Source organism: Nerophis ophidion, linkage group LG06 (assembly GCF_033978795.1).
Source record: "Nerophis ophidion isolate RoL-2023_Sa linkage group LG06, RoL_Noph_v1.0, whole genome shotgun sequence".
In the NCBI taxonomy this organism is placed as follows: Eukaryota; Metazoa; Chordata; class Actinopteri; order Syngnathiformes; family Syngnathidae; genus Nerophis; species Nerophis ophidion.
The window spans coordinates 49,401,515-49,419,790 of NC_084616.1; the positions used below are offsets into that span (position 1 = coordinate 49,401,515).

The 18,276-nt window shown below is 37.2% G+C and overlaps 1 protein-coding gene across 9 annotated transcripts in view; it reads right to left on the reverse strand.

Moving 5' to 3' along the window:
- Nucleotides 1-18,276, reverse strand: part of prickle3 (prickle homolog 3) — a 53,726-nt gene that overhangs the window by 23,093 nt on the left and 12,357 nt on the right. For 2 of the 9 annotated variants that reach the window (XM_061904087.1, XM_061904089.1), the window contains exon 1: nt 184-1,573. Coding sequence is in view for 1 of the 9 variants with exons in the window: in XM_061904085.1 (XP_061760069.1) it covers nt 13,200-13,282 (83 nt within the window). In the remaining 8 variants the exon portion in view is untranslated. Of the gene's footprint in view, nt 1-183; nt 1,585-13,199; nt 13,283-18,276 lie in introns of those variants that run through there. The other 7 variants (XM_061904088.1, XM_061904090.1, XM_061904091.1 and 4 more) reach the window with 7 other exon arrangements.

Here is an 18,276-nt window from a genome sequence, read left to right on the forward strand (position 1 = left end):
GCCTCATTACAATTAGGGTACTGTTACCTAACTTCCTTGGGGCAACTTTCCCAAGGTGGGATTCTCAGCTGTTTTTTTAAATACTACACAAACTAATAAAGTCCTTTTTCCAGTTTGTTAGCTACATGTACTGCAATTTGGCTAAACCGTAGTCCGCTTTGCCACACATACATAGAGACTTACCAGATTGCTCATTTGGGGGAGGAGAATTATGCAGGTCCTTCATTTTCTTTGTGGGAACTCTTAACCTCTTTCTTGTAGTCATTTCCTTTTTGTCCATCCTGTAAGTGAAAAAATAAATTTTCTGATCACAAACTGAAGATAGGTTGATTGGGAACACTAAATTGACACGTGTTTGAATGTTGTCTGTCGATGTAAGTTGACTTGTCCATGGTGTAACCCGCCTTTCGCCCGAGCGGAACTGGGATAGTCCCCAGCACCCCCACGACACGAAAGGGAAAAGCAGTAGAAAATATATGGATGGAACTATAATATAAATGGAAACTATTTACATATATGGCGTCACTCCCTATGGATGTTTACTTTTTGGGTGAATCATATTTAACTTCTGTTAAAAACAAGTAAACAAAATGATTGTTTATGATCGTTCGGCTATAGTAAAAAAAAATCTTAACCCAGACAGTTTAATTCTTATTTTAATTCGTACCTATTTTGAGGTCCGGTGGGCTCGATGGTACCTTTTTACAATGGGGTACATATTAATAAAGTTATAGTATTTTTAACAAAAAGGTCATGAATATAATCTCGAGCCCCAATGACTTTGTATTGAAGAGGTTGACCATAAATTTGTGCATTTTGACCAGGTTAAAACAATCATAAGTTTTAAAAATGTATCACAGGAAAACTATTCTTATATCATGTTGCTAGTCTTAACAAGACCTGTCTGATGATACCCGTTTCATTTAAATTAATTAATGTTTAACATTTCATACACATACATACTTTATTTTCCTAAATATATGCAGTTTATACAATCGATAGCATGATACAAAACATACTCGGCCACTGCCAGTGAGTAAGCAAATGTACTTCTGCTTTCAAAATGGCGGGACAAATTGGTTAACCACTGAATACTTTTGGATGTCATTTCTTATTCATTGCAAATCGCCAGCCTTACCAATAAAATGGAGCCCGGACCTTCTTTGTCGATTGTCACTTTACCTACAACAGTATTATAAAACATTTTTAAGTTAAGCCCCCGAAATTAATATGCACTGTGGAATCCAATTGTGAAGGTCATTATGTATGCTTACATTACTTGTTGGGCAGACGCCATTAGCGTTACCGCAGCCTGCTAAAGGACCACCCCGTTGTCACAACAGTTAAATATTTTCATTTCACAACATTACATGGTTGACCAACTAAATAAATATTAGCATACTTACTTCTCCAAGTCTCATGTCGCAAGCGTTGTGGTGTCCTTTCCCGCTTCTTCTTCTCTTTCTTCTTCTTCCTCGTTTTAGTTTAAGGTAGGCGCACAGACCACGTTCAAATGTTACGCCACCTACTGTTTCCCCGCCTCCTCTTCTTCTGACGTTAACTGGTGGCAAACAACGCGTCATTTCCGCCCACCATCTGATAGAAAGCGTAAATGTTCTAAATTGCCTTCCTTTGAAAGTTACTCATAGCCAAAAATTGCTATTTACAGATGGAAAAATAAGGAGAAAATCAACTTTATCTAAATCCTGAGATCGCGAGATCTGGCACAGCACCCCATGAATCTGTCCAATCATATTTGCTTTTCCTGGAAAACACGCATGCGCATTTAGTGGGCGGATGTAACCTGATTTCGATTGGAAGAAACAATATTCAGCATCGAAGGAATAACAACTGAAAGTAAGTAATCCATTTTATTGTTTTTGTTTTGGTATTTAAATTACTTTAACCCACACAAGTTAGTTTTTTAAACTACTGTTACGTCACTGAGTTACGGAAATAGAGCTATAAATGCCGCATTCAACGGCGCAACCACCTTGCTAGACGCTATGATAGTTGCCTCCACCGAGGTAAGTATAATAACAATAAGTGAAATAACAATGATAGAAATAAATGTTCATAGAACATTTGAATTGGAACAATATACATTACTATACATACACTGGTTCAACATAATATATAGTTTTACATTTACAAGAAGTTCCACGTATATTCCAGCAACATTTGTCTGTATTTACATAGTATTGGAGTGTCAAAATGACAAAACGAAAATCTGGAAAACGATGGAGAAGAACTGGTAAAGAAGTCTACTCAAATAAAAGATCAAGAAGGACTGTAAAGTTGGTGAGTAGACTGGCATAGTGGTGGTGCATTAAACTGGCAGCAGATATAATATGTGATACTTTATTTTTCTTCCTGCAGTCATCCCGTCCTGCAGCATGCACCTATGTGAATGTGGAGACTGATGAGCAATGGCTAAGTAAGTTACATGTATATGCGTTTTCTTTGTTTAAGTGAATTTGATCTGATTGAGATTTACAGACCAGATAAATGGATAAAAAGCTGTCCACAGTTTGTCAGGAACAAACATGGAAATATTGCTAATCTTTTACCCTGATTACAGTAGCACATATGAAGAATGAAACATAAAATATGAGTTATCTCAGCATGTGTAATTAATGTTTTTTTAACCTTTCACTTTCAAGTTAAGGCTGGTAGGTAACATCAGGTCATGACTAAGGATGTAACAATATCAACATTTCATGGTATGATATCGTCACAGTGTTAAAGCCAGGGTAAGATATTGTTACAAAAATGTCAAAGTGTGTTAAATGATGTGGGAGTAATGTTTAGGATAAACACACTTACTGTAATTGAACACAAACATAATGTTCATATGTTGTAATCATATTTATCAATATAAACATGTATTTTAGGTTCAAAGGAATGGTGCAGAATTCCAGAATTTCAATTAACACACAAAGACAAACAAAAACCAAAACTTTCAAATAAGTGTCTTTAAACTGACATAAACAGTAAACATCCAGTGTAACTAATGTAGAACAATAATGTTTCTTTTGCCAAGAAACTATACTGTGTGTCCGGTATGTTTTTTTTTTCAATGCAACTTGGTATTGTTGTGGGTTTGATTACCTTTTTAGCACATTCAACAATACTGCGATTATAATGCAAACAGTGATCATTTTGGTCACAGTAATGGTGATATGACATTTTGATATTGTTACATCACTGCTGTTTAGTTCAGTGTTTTTAAACGTTTAACTTCCTAATAAACTGCCCTTTGCAGTCAAAATTGTATTATTAGTTTGTAGAATACTGATTCTTAAGAGGTAACTAATAATTTGACTTATAATCATGTAAATATCTTACAAATGGATATTTTCCCTTGCTGACGTCTTGGTTTCACATCAACGATATTTTCCAAATAACGGTTCTAACATATAACTCATTCTAATATATTAATCCTGTTCCCTAACTTATTGTAAACATTGTGGTGTGTAGTGTCAGCAAATTTCTTATTTTGTGCATGTCCACATTTCCTCTGGTGAGCTGCAACGGCTCTGGGTCGACTTGGAAATGGTCTGGATGAACGTGGCATGCTTTACCTTGCAGTATGCAGACTTTGTTTAAGGTTAAACTAACACGACAGTTATAGGCACAGAAATATTTCACAGCAACAATTCCTCGGATAACCTAAGCACAAACGTTCCCATCACTCCTGCACACTTCCACTTTTTCGCCCCTCTATAACGTCCCCTGTTTGAACGTTGTTGTCCCACACTGTGCGGGTTATCATGGGAGATCGAGTTTACATCTCAGATGAGCCCACTTAATATTGTCAGAAAAAAACACACCGACTGGTGTTCTCGTTTGATAGCGTCACACATCACGGCATTATTGTGACAATTTTGAAATCAAAATAACGTTTTATTTACAATAATGTTGCATCCCTCGTCAAGATCCTTTCTCATAGGTTTGGTTTGCTGTTGTGTATTTACTAATGATTGGCATTAGCATCCACAACTTTCTTTTTATAGTGTGTGTTGTATTGTGATGAGTTACATTTAACACTGTGGATTATGTGTTACCACAAACACAGAAGATATGTAAACATGAACTACAATGCGCTCAAGATGTGGGGAAAAAGTAAATGCATTCAATTAGCTGAATTTGTAGAATGTGTTGAATTTATGTCAACTTCCTTCTTGTTTTGCATGTTTGTGTCTTTTTTTTTTTAAATTATTTTAATCTTTTGAGTTTTTTGGTTCCTCTTTGTGTCAGGGGGTAGCAGCAGGGTAACACTGCAGGAGGCGGTGCCCCCTGAAGGAGCTCAAAACACTGCTCTTCAAATGGAACACATCCAACCTTCAGGTGTCCATGCAGGATGTACCACTCTGGAACATCAAGCCTCTCCCTACCTGCCAGGTACACCCACCGTCTTCTGTGTCTGAATAATGTTTTGTTGTGAGTTTTGTCACGAAGCAAATCCTGCTAAAATATGACAAACTTTTGAGTGTAAGAATGTGAGCGATATGCTAAGATGTTATACGTTTTGCCTTGTGACAAAATGTTATAAAAAACCTTTAGTGATTTGTATTCTATTTTAATTTCAGCACATGAAAATATTTCTACTTCTGACCATCGAAGACAATGGCAAACCATTTTCCAGATCAGCCCTCATAGATCCCCCCGATGGCCTAACAACTAAACTACATGTCGATGCTGAGTATGATCCATTTCAATCATTTGAGGAAGCTCTCCCTGATATAGGGGATTGGATGTACAATGACGGACATACTTTTAATGAAGGATTTGAAGATGGTTTGAGTGAGGAGTGTGCAGAAGAGTCAAATTTCAAGGACACAACAGACACATCAATACATGACAATGCATCAGAAACCATGGCAGAGTGCCTTCTGATCATCATGGGTTATGTAAACTGTCATAAAGTCACTGATAAGGCCCTAAGCGATATGCTCAAAATGTTAAAGTTGCTTTATCCCGATAGTCGAACACAGACTGCTTAAACAGTGTGCAGAAGTTCAAAAACTTTTTTATCCCACTCTGCATCATCCCCTACTATATTACATAAATCGTCCAGTAATTGTTTTGGGCCAATAGAAAGTAAACAAATAAAATGCCTGTTTTGTGGGACCAGTGTGTCAGAAGAAAGATTCTCATCCTTTTTTTAAAGTATGTACAGATTGATTTCTTGTTTACCATAACACATTCATGTGCCAAATGGGCCCTCGTTCGTGAATTTAAACATGCAGGTTTTTCTTTGCTGCAAGATAGTGTAACATATGAGACATGCAGTCATGTTATTCCCCTATTGGAAACCTCTGCCATTGCAGTAGTATCCTTGGATGACATGTTGGGTAAAGTTGTTTTCCTTGACTTCACATCTATGCCTGGCATTGTGTTTGCAGTTCATTTCCCCAACACACTTGAAAAGTTTTAAATAATTAAGAACTGATCTGGCCTAAGAAGCCACAAATCAAATCTTGGATCATTGTTATAAATGTTCTGAAAATACACACTGATGTGATGTTGCCGTGGATTCTGTAAAAGTCTGTAAATATGTACTGTATATGGAGTATCATTGTTGATTATGTTTTTGCATTGTGTGTAATATTACAGTGGCAAATATATTAAATTTACTTGTTTAATAAAGCCACTGTCTTTTTTTAATGAATACATAAGCCTACTATGCTACTGTATTTTAATATTAGTCCTTATGATGGTGGTTGGAGAGCCAAATATCTTCTGAAGTGGTACTTTGTTAAAAGAGTTTGAGAACCACTGCTCTAGAAAGTTCACAAATGTTAAAAGCTCTTAAAAAGTGTCTTGTAATCATATCAGTATTGTTTGGGTTCAGTTTTAAATCTCACAATTGTAGTCACTGAGTTACTGTACATGGCCTTTGGATAAGAAATCAACAAATTAAGTCAAACATTATTTAAATAAACCATTTAGATTACAGACCATAAATCCATATTGTCTGAATTAATTATTTTCTCCAAATGTTGGCACGAGATAAAGTGGAATATGATTGAGGTATAATTAAATTGTGCCAATTAAAATTTATTTTTTTAAATTATTTTTTCTAAGACAGAAAATGGGTATATCTAACAACTCAAATAGTGAGCAGTGAGAGACAAAACCAAGTATATCTCTCACTGAGACATCATTGAGACGTATTGAAACCAATACTCAAAAGGGAATAAGCGGTAGGAAATGGATGGATGTCTTTTTGCCGAAATAGCAAAGAGACATCTGAGAACTCAAACAGTGAGTAGTGAGAAACAAAGCCATGTGTATCTCTCACTTAGTCATAATTGAGACATATTGGAGACCAGCTCATTCATCTCTCATTTTGGTCTTAGTTGAAATTGGGAAAAGAGATAACTGTTAGACAACTTTGAGATTTCTCACAGTGCTCACTGCGAGCCTTATTTCTCAGGAGCTACATTTGAGAAGAATGAGAAAACTACTTTGGTCTTGATTTGTGCTCTTTTATGTCTAGGAGATATATATAAGACATACATGAGATCTCATCTTCAATTTTGCTTTGCTATGGGTTGTGTCCTTGAGCAAAACACTTCACCCTTGCTCCTGATGGGTCGTGGTTAGGGCCTTGCATGGCAGCTCCCGCCATAAGTGTGTGAATGTGTGTGTTAATGGGTGAATTTGGAAATAGTGTCAAAGCGCTTTAAGTACCTTGAAGGTAGAAAAGCGTTATACAAGTATGTATAACCCTTTAAAAAAATAAAAATAAAATATAAATATTTATTTTATCATTACTCTCACTTTCTTAATAATGACCTCCCCTGCCTCCCCTGACCGCACGTCAAGGACATCACAGTTTCTTTAATGTAGGCATTCCATTTTGAAGTGTGAAATAAACACTGGTCACATTCTGTGACTCCCAATACCAGCAGTCAATCACATTGAGATTAGGGACAACAAAGAAACATCTTTGAAATATATGTTGAAAAAGGTCTCAACAGATAAAGTGCTAAGTTTTCCACCATTCACACTCGACGCGACTAAATCTGATTTTAATCCCATCAGTGACAAAACTGAGGCACAGAGATCACGACTTGTTGTTATTGCACACATTCTACCAACATCCCATTTCCGTTAAGGGCGGCAAGCCCCCTCATTTGTGTCCCAAACAGGCGGTAAATGAGGTCACTGGCTTAAGGCAGAGGAGGGAGAAGATGGGAGCGGTAATCTCCCTCAGCCTGACATCAAACCCCCTCTCGTCCTTGGACTCCACATCTGTCATCGGGTAGGCACGTTTGTAGGAGCGGCTGATGGTGGGCCCATCGTGGACGACAGAGGGGTGTCATGTTCGTTTGCAGGACGGCGGCCATGTGGCAAAGTATTGCACGTATATCTCTGTTGCATAAGAGGCTGCCAGCTGGTACGAGTGGCTCAAGTTGGCACAAAGCTGATTTATTAAAGCACACAACCGTCACACACTGACATCCACTACAGACACACACACAAAAGTGGATGTACACAGCATGGCAACTACTATCCATCCATCCATCCATCTTCTTCCGCTTATCCGTGGTCGGGTACAATTCTGCCTAAATTTGGGATACTGTGTATCCAATCATGTTACTACTAAAGTAAATGTTTTAATTTTAGCATTTTTAATGCACAAAGTGTATCCAAATAACACCCGCATCCCTAAATGTTCATGTCTAAATAGAGGAAATCAGGATGAGTGTAAGGAAACAGCTGGCAACATGGCAGGGTTGCACCCTCAACCCACTGTCCACAATGTGATGGAAAAAACATTTCAAAGCTACGTAATTGACACAAATAAGACTCCTAAAAGTTCTAACATCAGTCAAATTGGCATAAAAAAAAGCATATAATCTAAAGTCACGTCTCAATTTGGAGGATTGTGCCATTAAGTGAAAAAAGAACGATTATTAACCTAATTTATTTCCAACACAATGATAATAAGACATTTTGAAGTGAGTCTATACATTAACCACTAATACTTTTCTTAGGACCCCAAACTAAGCTGAGGTGTACCAGGATCATGCACTCACAGTTGCAACAGCACTCTCGTGCAGTTTAATAAGATCCAATATAGGCTTGCAGAAAATAAGTTCTAAGTTTACCAATAGTTTTGAGGTTGCAGGTTTAGGCCGGGCATCAAACATAGATGGAAACCGGGACTAACATTACGATTCTCCCTGTATCGGTAAAATGTTTTCATTTGAAATGAAAACATTCCCAACTGGAAGTAACAGTTGCTGAACAATGGAGAAGAAATAGCCGCCGCCAACGAGAAAGGAGCAATATGCTTAGTGACAACAGAGGACAGTGTTCAGGGCCTCTCAAAAGTTTGCCTTAATTTTGTAAAACAAAATGACTGATCAGTGCCGTGCAACATATGCAAGGCTGTTATATTGCGCAAAGGAGGGTGCACAACAAATATGATTAAACACCTCCCAATTCCTGGTGTGGAAATTAAAGAGTGCCCCATTTTTTAGAAGTGCCCCATTTTACTTACCGAATTCTGAAAGGTTAGACTAAGAAAGTCTAACCTTTCAGAATCCGGTAAGTAAAACGATAAATTAAGTTTTTCTTTAACGCCAACATTGAGCAGCAAGGGAATATACTAGTGCTACTGCTAATAGAGTGGGTCCACTCAAATGTCCAGCAACCTAATGTTTTTCCCATGAGGTTCGCACATAAAATTGCAATATCAAACACCAAAACATCCCAGGGAAAAAGAGGTTAGTTTGTACATATATAAAAAAGGAGAGTATATTGTTCAAAATAATTAAGCTAAAGCAAAAGCAATTCTTGTTAATGGATCTCCTTAAGACTGTGCAAGTGTACCTAATAATGTGCCTAAAAATAAAACAAAATCTAAATTCAAGACACCAAACAACCAGTCAAGCAAAGGTTCACCAGAAGATACTACACTCAGCCCACCTCAACCACAGTCACTTTAAAACTCAAGGTAAAACTCTCTTCTTTACCTTCAATCATGACAAACCAGCCAAACGCAGATGTCCCATCCAACATGGTGCTGCTCCATAAATCAACCTTTGCTCATTTCTCCGTTTGCGCGGCTCTTTTCAATGCCACTGCCACCCGCTCACTCCCACCCTCCTCCTATGCTGACAGTGTGCTCAAACAAAAGTCTTGGCAGCACCGAACATAAACTAGGGAGTAACTACAGTAATACACACAGTTCTCAGATGACATGCACATGACCTGGGAATTTACTCCAAAAGCTCAAAAATCAGCACCCGCTGTCGTATAACATGTATCTCTTAGTCAGCTTGCCTTTGAAGATATCATGCATCAAGTCTCTATACTGTTGCATCTGTTTTACACCAGATGGGCAATTGAAGCTGTTAATGCAGTTATTTATTATATACATGTGAGACACAAAGTGCAGTATATATCATTGTGTTCAAGGAAGATGGGAGTACACTGGAACACAGTGTCTCTAGTGAAATGTCAAACTAACTTTTAGCCTTCACTGAAGTCACAACATTGTGTACCAATCTGTACTATATCTTGGCTGTGTAAACTTTATAAAACATAATGTATACAAATTCTATAAGAACAACTGAATATTGACGGATTGACTGACAAAATTAGTGAGGTATTCTTTACTTTTAAAAAACAACAATAAAAAAAAAAACACTTGGGGAGTTTTACTTTCTAATGTTGAGGAAAAAAACAAGAGACCAAATGTATTGCTTCAAACCCATAAACTACTGCGAAAAAACAAAATTGTGCATGTGGTCATTAAGTTGTGTCTGGCTTTTTATATGGTATTACTAAAATGATGAAGACTAGGACTGACTACAATGGTCCAAGTCAAACCTTACAAGGATCCGGTGCAAAGACAGAACAGATGGACATTGTCCAAAAGCGTCTTCCGCCAATTAGTGACAGAGTAATTACTGCATGACCACCAGACTAATAGTGATGACGACTGTGAAGACTTCTAACGCACGACAGAAACCTTTGGGTCTCAAGTAACTCAATTGGCTCTCTGCTAGCCAGTGGGAGCACCATCTGCCTCGCTGAGTGAGAAAGATGGATCACTTTTCTTTTCGGAGCCTCAGCCTCTGAGCTTATGCTTACTTGGATGATCTTCTCCGTCACATTCTAAAGTGGTTATTGAGTGACATACTGCACAAAGGCACACGTCTTTGAGGTCTTAGTGACTGACCCCCATCCATCTCAATCATTTAATCACGCTTATTTTTGTTGGACCTTTCCATCAAACAAAAGAAATGGTAAAAATGTCATGATGTGACCTACTGTATCTTCCTGCTTTCCAAACTAACCTCTCTAAAATGATAAACAATACTTACAGCATTCGGAAGAGAGTACATCAGGAGGTACTGTAGTGGGGTATGGGTGTTTTGATCTAGATTTTTTGCTGCCGATTCCGATTATCCATGAGAGAGATCGGTCAATACCAACACGATCACATGTATCAACTGTAATTTTTTACATTAATTTATGGTGAGTACCATTGAGAGTGTGACAATATCAACACAATATTTAAACTGGTTCCTAGTTTCCTTATATTACTTAAAATATTTTGACTAAAACAACATCAATAGTGCACAGTAAATAAAGAAAAGCAAAACACTACAATGTACTTCTTATTTAAATAATTTTTGCCCTCAAAGAATTATTCCTTGAATTATTAAAAATAAAATAAAAAACTACAAAAAAATTATTTTCTGAAAATATAAATATTGATCTTATTACTCCAGTATCAATTATATCCTGACACAAGCCTTGGTATCGGCTAGTGACGATTGGTCCAAGACTGCAAGGGAAGCTCATCTGTTGGGTAACACATGCTCGCTGTTAGTGTTGTTTTTTTGGTTTTAAAAGTGAAATCTTGAGCCAATGACATGCAGCACCTTTAATTTCCTGTTCATAGCTGTTTACTGTCTGCCTTAACTCAGTTCAACAGGCTTTCTTAAAGTTTACAAAGCACGTATTTCTTTTGTTGTCTCAAACTGTTTTAGTGACTAGTTTGGTGATTAGCATGCCTACTTGTCTGCTTCAGTTTGCTCTTACTCGGTATGTTTTTAGTGATAATGATACTTGTAAGAAATGGACAAACCCCGTTTCCATAAGAGTTGGGAAATTGTGTTAGATGTCAATATAAACGGGATACAATAATTTACAAATCATTTTCAACGCATATTCAGTTGAATATGCTACAAAGACAACATAGTTGATGTTCAAACTGATGATGTATGGACATACAGTCATACAAAGTTAGCTGCCAGTTGCATTTGTCAGCTAATAAATAAAGTACCAGCCAGAGGGGGTCTGCTTTTGTGTTCGGCCTTAAAGCATTGATCAACAATGGCCGATCAAAAACCTTTTCACGGAAGTCGTTGGCTTGACGATCTCTCTATTAGTAGGGGGCTTACGTATTAAAATAGATTACATTCTAACTGCAAAGTTTTTTTTACTATTTGAATGAATAGATTATTACTCAACTGATAAAAGAAGAAATATATAATTACAGCCCTTTTATTGAGTACAAATTACTGCACTATTCCTGCAGCACCACAAAGCTTTGTTTGTGTCAAAATCTACCAAAACAGGTAGTCCCATCCATCCATTTTTTACCGCTTGTCCCTCAGTCGGGAGGTGCCGGAGCTTATCTCAGCTGCATTCGGGCGGAAGGCGGGGTACACCCTGGAGAAGTAGTCACCTCAGCGCAGGACCAACACAGATAGACGGACATCTTTCCCACTCACATTCACACAATAGGGGCAATTTAGTGTTGCCACTCCACCTATCCCCAGGTGCATGTCTTTGGAGGTGGGAGGAAACCGGAGTACCCGGGGGGAACCCACGCAGTCACGGGGAGAACATGCAAACTCCTTAAAGAAAGACCCCGAGCGAGGCTCGAATCCAGGACCTTTATATCGTGAGACACATGCACTAACCCCGGTAACACCGTGCTGCCCATGTAGTCTCATTTCAAAGTACAGTTTTTGTACTTTATTTGTAGCATTAAACATCAGGTCAACTTCCACAGAATGTTGGGAGAGCATATTAGGGAAATAATGTCCTTTCCATTCAGTGGAACAGTTCTGAAGACTTGTGTCACTGATGTTCGATGTATATAAGTTTTAAATCATCACAAATGTCTATGATGGGCTTGAGGTCAGGGTTTTCAAGTTTTCAGGTTCTTCCCAACCAAACTCACCCAAGCATGCCTCCAGTGACCTTTTTTTGTCCACTGTGGCACAGTCATGCTTTGACAGTAAAGCATATTTTCCAAACTGTTCCCACAAAGATGGAAGGATAGATGTGTCTGTAATAAACTGGTTGTGACACATAATTAAGAAGTAAAGGCATTGCAAGAGGTTTTCTGCTACACGTTACCGAATGACAGACAGTAATCTCGGTTCGCTGTGGTACTACTAGGATAATTGCAGTGGCAAAGGCCATTAGTGGAACTTCTGATGGCCAAGATTAGGACCAGAGCTGTGGATAGGTCACATTTGCTGTCTCCTAGCGTATATCTGCTCTTATTGTGCACACAGATCATTGTTAAGCTGATTTCCCTTTGACAGCATACTAACACAATGTTACACAAACAACATAAAATACAGTAATACGACAGTGTAAGAAATATACATTTGCAGTATATTTCAGGATGATTTGGTTTCACTTCTATAGGTATGTAGAACTCACTGATGGCACATGTTGGTAATTATCTCTTAAAGTAATAAGTGTTCTACAATTGGTTGACAGAATTCAAGCAATTTCAAAGGTCTTGTTGGGAAGCACTGCAAAGTGGGGGAAACAACAACAACATAATATTGAAACAAGAAAGGAAAAAGTAAAGAGGAGTTGTTTTTTTTAGCATCGTGTAAGCTTTAAATTGCACATACATGAGAACATAGTAATATTAATAATATTAATAGTAATAAAGTTACAAATTCGAAGGTTTACTGTAAGTGGCTTGTAAAGCAAAAATAATAGTACATCTAAAAAATGTAAATACAATGCCTCTCTCTATCTGATAATTGTAGCTATCGTAACTTGTGAGCACCAAACAGGTCAGAAAAGGAACTGTGGCCTCCAAAGTTCATGAGACAATGTGAGAAAAAAAACATTTCCTGCCAGGGCGATATGGAAGTAGCCCAATCAGCGTTGGAGTCTACTTGACTTCATACCTCCAGCCGTGAACACGGAAGCCTGGGCACTGGTCTCCACAGCGCATGCAGGGCTGCCCCCTGTCTGGATCGTCTTCCTCCTGCTGGAAACAAAACACCTTTATTCACATCATTTCCGATGAGAAGTCGACAAGCAGAGTTCAGGGTGAGAGGTTCTCACATACAATGCTTGCTCGGCAAGCTTGCAGGAACAGTAGCATTGTGTAAAAAAAAAAAAGCACAAACTGACTGCATTGTAATGGGAAATGGGCTATCTATAGATTGCATGTGGGTTATTTGATGGCGTGGATTAATCTCCTATAATATTATGCATCAGCATAATACTACATGTGAACTTGCAGGGATATGAGCCCTGAGCCTAACACCAGAAAACAACATAATCACGTTGATGTGCATTCATATAATCAGCAGGATGCATTCACGTCAGCTATCGATCATTACAGTCATCTATCAATTACCCTGGTATGTTTGATTAATCGAGTAATCGGATACAACAGAATTAATAGACGCAATCCATATTTTAGGGAACATTTTTAAATCAGCAAAATGTTTTCCAATTGTCTTAACCTTCCTTATTTTATCCTAATAAATGCACATCAAAAACATTATAATTGCACTATTAACAATTACATGTAATTAAAGTTAAAACATGTTTAAAACTCTCCGCTGTAAGGTGCTGAGTCTGAAATAAACCCCGTATCTGATTGTGTGTCTGTCTGTATTGAGTCCAGGTTGCCTCATTTGAAAGCTGGGCGGAAGGAAGCAGGCACAGGATGAGAGCTGCACCCTTTCCCTTAACTTTCTTTTCCTCTGATTCTACTTTAACAACAGTATATCTAGTGTGGAGACTTTACTGGATCAATAACTTGGTTTGAAGTACAATAACTACAGAATCCTGTTACCGGTATTAGCATTTTTCCAATTGGAAACTGTGCTCAACCACAAGAAGACAGAATTTGCACGGAAACACATCAAACATCTCCCTAAAACACACTGGCACGCTGTAATTGCAGATGCATGGCACAGACAGTTTAATGGGAAAAGCTATAAAACATAAAGGCACATGATTTAAACAGGATACATGTACTTACTTGCTCGGTTTAAGCTCCCCTTTCTAACTATACACACCTTACTTGAATGACTGCAGCCTTGTTTTGGTACATTGTTTCTTTGCAATAACTTAGTTTGTAAACTGTCCTTTGGACATGTATGTTGAGTGTGCTGACAACACAAGTTTAATGTACAAAAACATCAGTATTCACATGGAGCTGTCAAAACGTCTGATGTCACTGATATTTTACTACCCTGACAAAACTTCCACTTTGAGAATGATTTTCAAAGGGTTTCAGTAGTTAAAACGGAATTTTAATGTTAACCAGCAACCAAAGCTGTTTTTACAACTGGGTTAACAAATGTGTGTTACATACTACAACATGTTTGACTATATGGAGTAGGGTTGGCCAATTACTAGATAAATAATCAAAACCAACATATAGCGCTTAAAAAAACAAACGCTATGTCGATTATTTAGATTTTCTCTTGGGCTGTTCCAATTCGCATGCATGTAAGCACCCTTTGGGAAAAAAACAAGAGGAACATTTCCATCGACACTAAGTGCTTCTACGCAAGCCCCGAAAAAACCCTGAAACTATTTGATTGATTTTGGTTGGGATTCTTTATAAGTGCAATAGTTTGCTTACAAAGTACTGTAGATTTTATTTGTATTATTTTTTTACTTATTTAACTTAGTATTTAAAAGTTTATATTTCAATTACAATGTTAATACATACGAGAAATATAAGTTAATTGCATTTGAAAGGGATTACATCTATTATTATTATGTATTGTCATTTCATCTGTGCTTCATTTGATCTCAAAAAAATAATGGCAATAATATCGTTTATTGGGAATAATTTGTAGGTCAAAATATCGTCGAGCAAAATTTGGCCCAGGCCTACTGCAGTATACACCTTGGACTAGTTGTCTCCTCAGAAACTGTCATCCAGAAAATATATTTGAAGCTTGCAAAGCCAAACGCTAGTTTGTGAGGTATATAGATGATTAAAATACAAACTGTTAGTTACATTTTCTGGTAAGACTTTTCTGATAAGTTGACTGATATGAACACGTCAACTGGGGAGGACACTTCTTTTTAGAAAGTAAAAGTTGAAACACATGGTGAACATAATTGTTTCACACTGGATGTTTACATTGTCACATTAAAGACACTCATTTGGAGATGTTTTTAATAGTTGATTAAAACTGTAAATGTCCCTGCACAATTCTTTGTACTTAAAAAAATATTTTTAGTGGTTATAAATATGATTAGAATATTTTAGTATTATGTTTTTGTTCCATTACAGTAAGTGTGTTTATTCTACATATTCCTGTCACTTAATTTGACACATTATAACATTTTAAATAATTTTTGGGGACTTATATCACAATAATATTGTACCGTGAAATTTGATACCGTTAAATCCCTATTCAAATATGATTAGCATGAAAGTAGAAAGGTGCCAACGATGTGGCTCGGAGAGCGAACGCAAGCGACAACAAGTAAACTAGCTAGATGACGCCAATCTATGCTAACTAGTGAGCTTGTTTCGGCGCCTCTGATATGCGATACCTGTACTGCAAATTAGTGCGGCTGAGGCCTGCGTTCAACAAATTCTATTTACATCCAATTTTTTGGTTATTGTAGTAGGTTTAAATAATTCAAACATGGAACTTTTGTTGATGAAGAAAGTTCCCGCCGGACAGCTTTTCACGGGACATATTTTTGGTATTGTGTGTCGTTGCGCTGAAAACTACGGACAAAAAGATACAGCTCAATTGCTGATAAGAAAACAGAGTCTGAATGTCATTAAAACAATTAGCTCCATTTTTTGACAATCCTTCTTCTACTCCCGTCCTTACGCGCTACAACACTTAATTAAAAATAAAAAACAAGGAAGGGATATTTTGACTGAATGAATGTTTAAAAAACGCGTCTTTGCAAATATTTCACATGCCTGAATCAGGGATTTATTCTGCAGATTCCGATTATCTATGAGGGAGATGGCTGATAATAATCACATGTACTGTACTAACTGTAAAGGTTTCTTTTTTTATGCCGTGTACTATTGACAGTTTAAAAATATCAGTACAATATTTAAACTGGTTCCTTAGTCTCTTTTACTACATACAATTGTTTGAGCAAAACAATAGTACACTAACTAAAATAAAACAAAACCTACCATCTATTACTCTTTGAAATCCTTATTTTTTCGCCCTCAAAATTGTCCTGTCTCCAAGGAATTATTTCCCGAACAAAACCAACAAAAAAAAATTTTGAAGAAAAAGAAAATATCGACCTAATCACTATTGTACTGACCATATTCTGATATTACCCTTGGTGTTGACACCACCAATTTATGGATTGACACACCATTCTTGTATGTTGTGCACTTCTGGGTGTGACAATGCTGACATATCAACAGTTACCAGCTGTAACATTATCCTCTCTCTAACTTTAATATACTTGTATTTTTTTGTTAATAACTGCTTACTTTCTGCTGTAACATAGTTCCATCTACACCTCTTCAACTTTACTAAGCACTTATCTCTTCTGTTACTTCAAGCTAGCTTATCTGCTAGCTAGAAAGCAATTAGCTGGTAGCTAGTTAACCAGGAGACTAAACATAAAGATAGTATCAGCATTTGTGCTCGTATTTAAAAAGGCATTAACCGACAATCCTATTTTTTTTATATACTGTATATATTGTAGTAAGTTTACATAATTCCCACATGGAACTTTGGTTGTTGTTGAGAGTTCCGGTCGGACGGGTTTTAACGGGACCCATTTTTGGTGTTGTGTGTTGTTGCGCTGAGAAGCTACGGATGTACCTTTTATGAAAATCGGCACATACCAATTGGTGGCCAATCGATTAACACATCCCGAATTTCCACGTTTTAATTTTCTCTGTACTATTACATTATTTCCTTAATATACTTAGACTTAAGACTTAGACTTCCTTTATTGTCATTCAAATTTGAACTTTACAGTTCAGATAATAACAACATTTTGTTGCATTAGGTCATTGCAGTGCAGGACAAAAGAGCAATAAGGTGCAGATATAAATATAAATACAGTACCGATTGTGTAGTTTCATTAGATGAAGCCAGGTGTCGCTAAGAGTGAAAGCTGCCAGAAACCCAGCAGAAGAAGAAGTAGCAACCAAGTAACACTGTAACAATTCAGTCCGTTACACAAAAGCATCAAAGAGTAAAACTCAAACACCGATCCAACAATACAAAGTAAGATGCTCTTACCAAAAAGAAATTTGGTGTTAATGGTTTGGACACACGCTGGTTATGATAAGGATGACGTCCACCAAACCTTAAGAGTATTAGTTGAGAGTGGAATAATCGTGCATTAACCGAAATTGAGGTAACTGGTTCAATTAATCAGGATTTATATTCTTGCTATAAATGCCCACCCTTAATATTACTGACAATAAAAACCCTATGTTTGCATATGTTGTTAAACATAAGTCTCTTACAAAAATAAAAGTGCATTTATATTTGTATATCAACACCAATAATTGGTCACAGTACAACATCAAAGCATACAATCCTAACACACTTTGTCACGATAGTCAAACATGACAGCAAACGTTCCTTTCAAACTTTGCTCTACATTTTACAATGTATGCTGTACTTCATCCTGTTACAATATATGTTGAACATCTACAGTAGGTACAACCAGTGGCAAGAGCCTTAAGCTGTTATTTTCCAGACATTGACATGCCAACTGAGACTTGGAGGCACGCAAGACAAATTACCTGTACATTCATCACTAAATGATCGTCAGGATGACCAAGAATGAGAGTTAACATAGCCGCAGGATCCAAAACACCTTTGGAAACTGTAGTAGACCTGTGTTGATTACAGGACACTGCAGGGTGTTTTGCTGACATACCATTCAGAGAATGGACAGATAAAATGACACTATATGACCATGTTTGCATTGTCATTTTCGCAGTTGAGAGCTCAGTAGCCGGAATGCATTCATAGTTTGGTTACTTAAAATATT